Source organism: Salmo salar, chromosome ssa27 (genome assembly GCF_905237065.1).
Source record: "Salmo salar chromosome ssa27, Ssal_v3.1, whole genome shotgun sequence".
NCBI lineage: Eukaryota > Metazoa > Chordata > Actinopteri > Salmoniformes > Salmonidae > Salmo > Salmo salar.
The window spans coordinates 18,109,696-18,116,850 of NC_059468.1; the positions used below are offsets into that span (position 1 = coordinate 18,109,696).

The 7,155-nt window shown below is 51.8% G+C and overlaps 1 protein-coding gene across 1 annotated transcript; it reads left to right on the forward strand.

Annotated features, from left to right (window-relative positions):
• Positions 1-502: 502 nt before the first annotated feature.
• LOC106588614 (trophoblast glycoprotein) lies at positions 503-3,143 on the forward strand. The gene is given in 4 exon segments (XM_045709805.1): positions 503-1,331; positions 1,718-2,144; positions 2,146-2,306; positions 2,351-3,143. Coding segments are annotated over 4 exon segments (1,107 nt in total). The 5' UTR covers positions 503-1,068; the 3' UTR covers positions 2,607-3,143.
• The last annotated feature ends 4,012 nt before the right edge of the window (positions 3,144-7,155 follow it).

The window sequence follows — 7,155 nt, forward strand, 5'->3', positions numbered from 1 at the left end:
CGTTCCTGGCGTTCGGGGCGTTCCTGCTAGCACAGTAGGCTGGAGGCTGGGGCGACACCGTGTCTAGCTAGGACACGGTGTCGGCCCAGCCTCCAGCCTGCTGTGTACCGGTGTCATCCTGGCTAAGCTAGAACACAGTGTCCATTGCTCTCACCTGCCGAACACCCGCCACCAGCGTCGTTAACAGAACCGCAGGAAAACAGTGCCCGACAGGCGGGGGCGCAGGACACTTGTCTACTGCTGCACGGTCAGCTAGTTGTTGTCACCCGCCCCTTCTGTGGGATTTGTCGGTGGCTGGCATCCAATATTATTATTAGCCTCAGGAAGTAGGGGTGCTGCAGCACCCACTGATAAATCACAATCATATTATAACAATATATTTGGATTTTTTTTATTTCCCGTCCAAATTAGTTAACTAGGCCTATATTACTCCTGTTTGAGTGGAGGGGAGTGACCATATGCATGAACGCCCCAATTGCGGGCAGAAATGTCACCCTTCTTGTTAGAGTGGGAGAGCAGAAAGGCTCTGGACAGGGTGAGTGGAAAGCTGGAAAGCTCCTCCCCGCTGATTGTAGCCTACAACGCGATGGTGCTTTAATGTCATTGTTTGAGTGGAGCTGCGCCCCGCTTGCATCCGCTGGGATCAAACAACCCCGACAGCGAGATTCCTTTTTGTCATAGAAATCAGACACTGCCTCTCAGTCACACGTGGGCTTCAGAAATTCTAAAAAGTTGAACATCCAGCCAGGACTTGTAATACAGAACGGATCAAGGAGATGCTGAGGACAATCTGAATAGTGTACGACGGGACTCTCCACGTTTCACTCTCATCGGCAGTAGGATACGTATATTTGTATATAGCTGGTGTGCGCAGTCAATGCACTGGAACCTAAAGCATATGCTTAACTTTTGTCTCGCTTAGAAAAGTAGGCACTAGGGACGAGTTTGTTCTACGTTTGAAATGGAAATCAAGTCTTTTTCCGTGAGTGTCGCTCTGTGGAGTTTTTTGTTTTGAATGTATAAAAACTATATCACTGTTCTGGTTTCACATAGCATATTTGTAAAAAAATGCCGAATTTGGCCCCGCTAATTGTTTTCTTTGCGCTGCTCTGTTCAATCTCTGGGCGCGCATTTGGATGCCCTCTTCGTTGCGAATGCTCAGAAGCCGCGCACACCGTCAAGTGTGTTTCCAAATACTTGCGGAGTGTCCCGTCCGGGATACCAGGGTACACGAGGAATCTGTTTATAACGGGAAATCAGATCAGCAGAATTGGGCCAGAATCGTTCAAAGGGCTGGACAATTTAACCACGTTGTCACTGAGTAACAACAGGTAAGATAAACATTGTACCCACCAAAAATAAGACTTTTGTAGTTTGGCCTACTTTTATTAGACTCACTTTCCCAAGTTTATATTTCCTTCATGATTTGAAATATCAATGTGTTATTATAGCAAACATGTCATAGAGTTTGTCCATATATATTTTTTTAATATTTATAATTTCTCACACTTTTGAACATTTGATGAGGCCTGCTGAGATACAATCTTCCGCAAAATCATTCGCAAGGAGATTCCTGCAAAACTATTATTTGAAGTTGAAGTCCTGTTGTGTTGGGTAGTCTTGAATCAACCATGTGCCTACTATTGTGTTATTACTGTTATTATAGACCATGAGTGACTATACGTCCTCTGCTCCCACTGTCCCTCCCTCCCTGCAGGATAACAGAGGTAGAGTCTCAGACGTTTTCTGGACTGCGTTCCCTCCGCTCTCTGGACCTGAGCTCCAACCAGCTGACTGTCATCAACCCAGAGGCCTTCACTGTTCCCGGCCACACCCTCAGGGAGCTCAACCTCAGCCGAGCTCTCTACAACCACTCCTCTGTCATGGACCTGGCTGTGTCTCTTCGCTGGTCCACCCTGGGGGAGATCCGGACCCTGGACCTGTCAGGGAACAGCCTGATCTACCTGCCCTCTCACACCTTCTCCTACCTGGGGGGCTTGCGGAGGCTCATCCTGGCCAACAACTCCCTGGTGGCCCTCTACAATGGCACCTTCTCTGGGTTGGACTCTCTGGAGCAGCTGGATCTGACCTTCAACGCTCTGCGGACCATCCAGGAGGAGGGCCTGGCTGAGCTGGACTCGTTGTGTCCCGGGGGCGAGACTCATTCTAGGGGAGAACCCCTGGACCTGTATCTGTGGTATTGAGCCCTTCGCTGCCTGGCTCAACTCCTCCCAGGGACATGTGGGGGACGCAGAGAGCCTGGTGTGTGCCTTCCCCCCAGACATGAGGAACATCTCTCTGCTGAGGCTGGCGGCTGGGGTGGCTGGACAGGCTGGGGTGGGCGGGACAGGGTGGCGCTGGGGTGCCACAGGGTGGATGAGGGGGCGGACCTGGCCCTCCAGACTTCCTACGTGTTCCTGGGGATCGTCCTGGGCTTCGTGGGACTCGTCTTCCTCTTGGTCCTCTACCTCAACCGGCAGGGCATCAAGAAGAGGATCAATGACATGCGGGAAGCATGCACAGAGGTGTTGGAGGGATACCACTACCGCTACGAGCTCGATTCCGACCCCAGGCTCTCTCAGGTCTCCACCACGGCAGACATTTGACGATATCAAGACACTCAAGGGGCTTCCATGATCCTTCTTTCATAATTGAAAACATTGGACTTTTTTTCTATTGCATTCACAGAGAAGATAATGTAAAAACTGTACATATCAATTGTCTGTAAATATAAACATACAGTAAGTATATAACTGGGCGTTGCTATTGATTTCCCAGTAGCTATGTCCATGATTAAAGCATGCACCGTCTGTCTGATCTGTAGTCCTTCTCAACCAGTCATCCCTTTTAGTCCACACATCGTCTGAGACTAGGGATAACCCCTGGCTAACAAATAAAGGGGCATGGACTGTGAAAGAGAACTGGTATATGGATGGGGGACTGACTGACTTCTTCTACATACATTTTCCCCTCTTAAAAGAGGTGCTTCTCTGTCTGTCCTAGAGTGAAGTGTCACGTGAAGGAGTGAAACGACAATTGGACAATATCATTTATGTATGTTTTGATTTTTGGAACTGAGAAAATATATGGATGAATATACTTAATTCATGAAGCTGAAGTAATAAAACTGAAGATTGTTCTTATACGTTTCACCTGCTATGACTTTACTTGAATGTTGTTCTTTGAGGAGAGATCTTGTAAATATGTATATACTATCTCTACCAAGCTCAAGTAAAGCCAAGTTAATCAGCCCATAAGATGCAGGCTGTGTGACACCAACCCCTGTGAAACTTAGACAAAATGGCTGTGTCTGAAATTGCACCATATTTCCTGTATGGGCCCTGGTCAAATGTAGTGCACTTAAACAAGGAATAGGGTACCATTGGGACATAGACAATCTCTCATTGAGCTTTGAGGGCCAGCTCACCCCAGGACTGAGGAGCAGTTCTTTGGTCTTCTGTCCCTCTGCCCCAGGGTGCCTGAATGGAATCCCAGCAGATTAGTCTCCATAGCATTCCAAAGGAAGGAGAACCTCTCCTCTTAGCTCTCCTAAAATCAACTCTCTCTCACTCTCTCTCCCTCTCTCTCCCACTCTCTCTCTCTCTCTCTCTCCCACTCTCTCTCTCTCTCCCTCTCCCTCTCTCTCCTACTCTCTCTCTATCTCTCTCCCTCTCTCTCTCTCTCTCTCCCTCTCTCTCCCACTCTCTCTCTATCTCTCCCTCTCTCTCCCACTCTCTCTCTCTCTCCCACTCTCTCTCTATCTCTCCCTCTCTCTCCCACTCTCTCTCTCTCTCTCTCTCTCTCTCTCTCTCTCTCTCTCTCTCTCTCTCTCTCTCTCTCTCTCTCTCTCTCTCTCTCTCTCTCTCTCTCTCTCTCTCTCTCTCTCTCTCTCTCTCTCTCTCTCTCTCTCTCTCTCTCTCTCTCTCTCCCACTCTTTCTCTATCGCTCTCTCTCTCTCCCACTCTCTCTCTATCTCTCTCTCTCTCTCCCACTCTCTCTCTCTCTCTCTCCCACTCTCTCTCTTCCACTCTCTCCCTCTCTCTCTCCCCCTCTTTCCCTCTCTCTCTCTCTCTCTCTCTCTCTCTCTCTCTCTCTCTCTCTCTCTCTCTCTCTCTCTCTCTCTCTCTCTCTCTCTCTCTCTCTTCACAGAGATGAGATGAGTGGAAAAAGGAGGATTGTTCATTCAGTTCACACTGCACAGCCACAGTCATACAGCAACGGAAATCTCCAGACCCTCTTTCATGAAAATGTGCTTTGTTTTAAGTTCTCTAGTTTTATTGTCAAGATGATGAGAACCAGGACGAGCCTGGGGCTATAGGGCTGGAACTGGAGCTGAGGCTGGGGCTATAGGGCTGGAACTGGAGCTGAGGCTGGGGCTATAGGGCTGATGCTGGGACTATAGGGCCGAGGCTGGGGCTATAGGTGTCACGCCCTGACCTTAGAGAGACGTTTATTTTCCTCTAGTTTGGTTAGGTCAGGGTGTGATGTGGGGTGGGCAATCTAGTTAGTCTATTTCTTTGTGTTGAGCTGAGTATGGTTCCTAATCAGAGACAGCTGTCTATCGTTGTCTCTGATTAGGAATCATACTTAGGCAGCCCTTTTTTCCACTTTAGTTGTGGGATCTTGTTTTTGTGTAGCTGCCTTTGAGCAGCCCCAGAACGTCACGTTTTCGTTGTTCTCCTGTTTTGTTGTTTTGGTGAGTTTCATTTTCATTAAAAAAGATGTGGAATTCCATGCACACTGCGCCTTGGCTTATTTACGATAGGGAGTTTGAAGATAGCGATCGTGACAGAAGTTCCCACCACAAGAAAGCCAAGCAGCGTCTGCTTACTGGGAAGACGAGCTGGACCGGGGAGAACCAACATCGACGGAAGCACGAGAGGCAGCCCCCCCAAAAAATTTTTGGGGAGGGAATACTGGGAGTTTGGCAGAGTCAGGGTAGAGACCTGAGCCAACTCCCCGCGCTTACCGTGGGGAGCGAGTGACGAGGCAAGCATCATGTTATGCGGTGATGCGCACTGTGTCGCCAGTGCGCATTCACAGGCCGGTGCGATCTGTGCCCGCACCCTGCAGTTGTCGAGCTAGGTTGAGCATCCAGCAAAGACGGGTTGTGCCAGCCATATGCTCCAGACCTCCAGTGCGCCTCCACGGCCCAGTATATCCTGCGCCAGTTCTACGCACTGTGTCGCCAGTGCGCCTGCACAGCCCAGTTCGTCCTGTGCCAGCGCTCCGCCCTTGCCGGGCTAAAGTAAGCATCCAGCCAGGACGGGGTGTGCCAGCCCTAAGCTCCGAACCTCCAGTGCGCCTCCACGGCCAGTATACCCTGTGCCTGCTCTGCGCACCCAGTCTCCTGTGCGTCTCCCCAGTCCGGTGAGACCGGTTCCAACTCTACGTAGGAAGCCTCCAGTGATGATCCATGGTCCAAAGCCTCCAGTGATGATCCATGGCACGAAGCCTCCAGTGATAATCCATGGCCCGGAGCCTCCAGTGATAATGCATGGCAAGAAGCCTGTAGGGATGATCCATGGCCCGGAGCCTGTAGGGATGATCCATGGCACGAAGCCTCCAGTGATAATCCATGGCCCGGAGCCTCCAGTGATAATGCATGGCAAGAAGCCTGTAGGGATGATCCATGGCCCGGAGCCTGTAGGGATGATCCATGGCACGAAGCCTCCAGTGATAATCCATGGCCCGGAGCCTCCAGTGATAATCCATGGCACGAAGCCTCCAGTGATGATCCATGGCAAGAAGCCTCCAGTGAAGTCCCCCGGTCCGGAGCCTCCAGCGACGTCCCCCTGTCCGGAGCCTCCAGCGACGTCCCCCTGTCCGGAGCCTCCAGCGACCGTCCCCCTGTCCGGAGCCTCCAGCGACCGTCCCCCTGTCCGGAGCCTCCAGCGACCGTCCCCCAGTCCGGAGCCTCCAGCGACGGTCCCCCAGTCCGGAGCCTCCAGCGACGGTCCCCCAGTCCGGAGCCTCCAGCGACGGTCCCCCAGTCCGGAGCCTCCAGCGACGGTCCCCCAGTCCGGAGCCTCCAGCGACGGTCCCCCAGTCCGGAGCCTCCAGCGACAGTCACCCAGTCCGGAGCCTCCAGCGACGGTCCCCCAGTCCGGAGCCTCCAGCGACGGTCCCCAGTCCGGAGCCTCCAGCGATGACCCACGGTCTGGTTCCTCCGGCGACACAGAAGCGGGGGGATCAGCGGGCGGAGTGGGGGCTACGCCCCAAACCAGAGCCGCCACCAAGAATAGATGCCCACCCGGACCCTCCTCTATAGGTTCAGGTTTGCGGCTGGGAGTCCGCACCTTTGGGGGGGGGGTACTGTCACGCCCTGACCCTTAGAGAGACGTTTATTTTCCTCTAGTTTGGTTAGGTCAGGGTGTGATGTGGGGTGGGCAATCTAGTTAGTCTATTTCTTTGTGTTGAGCTGAGTATGGTTCCTAATCAGAGACAGCTGTCTATCGTTGTCTCTGATTAGGAATCATATTTAGGCAGCCCTTTTTTCCACTTTATGTTGTGGGATCTTGTTTTTGTGTAGCTGCCTTTGAGCAGCCCCAGAACGTCACGTTTTCGTTGTTCTCCTGTTTTGTTGTTTTGGTGAGTTTCATTTTCATTAAAAAAGATGTGGAATTCCATGCACACTGCGCCTTGGCTTATTTACGATAGGGAGTTTGAAGATAGCGATCGTGACAATAGGGCTGGAATTGGAGCTGAGGCTGGGGCTATAGGGCTGAGGCTGGGGCTATAGGGCTGAGGCTGGGGCTATAGGGCTGAAGCAGGGGCTATAGGGCTGAGGCTGGGGCTATAGGGCTGAAGCAGGGGCTATAGGGCTGAGGCTGGGGCTGAAGCAGGGGCTGGGGGTGCATGGGGCTGAGCCAAAATCGATCCCTCCCCCATCGAAGACAACAGCCGTTCCCTAAAGGAAGGAAAGCCTGGGTGGAGCTGAAGCTGTTTCTGTTCAGGGGACTTTTCAGTGATAGGATACAGATGAGTCTGGAATGCCAGCAGCAGAGCAGGCAGCAGCAGTTTCATTCAGAGGTCGAGGCCTGCTCTGCTCTTATTAACCAGTGCAGTGAAGGAACTGTTGTTGCCTTCCTTCTTACAACAGAAATATACTTAAGCAATAAGGCCAGAGGAGTTGTGGTATATGGCCAATATACC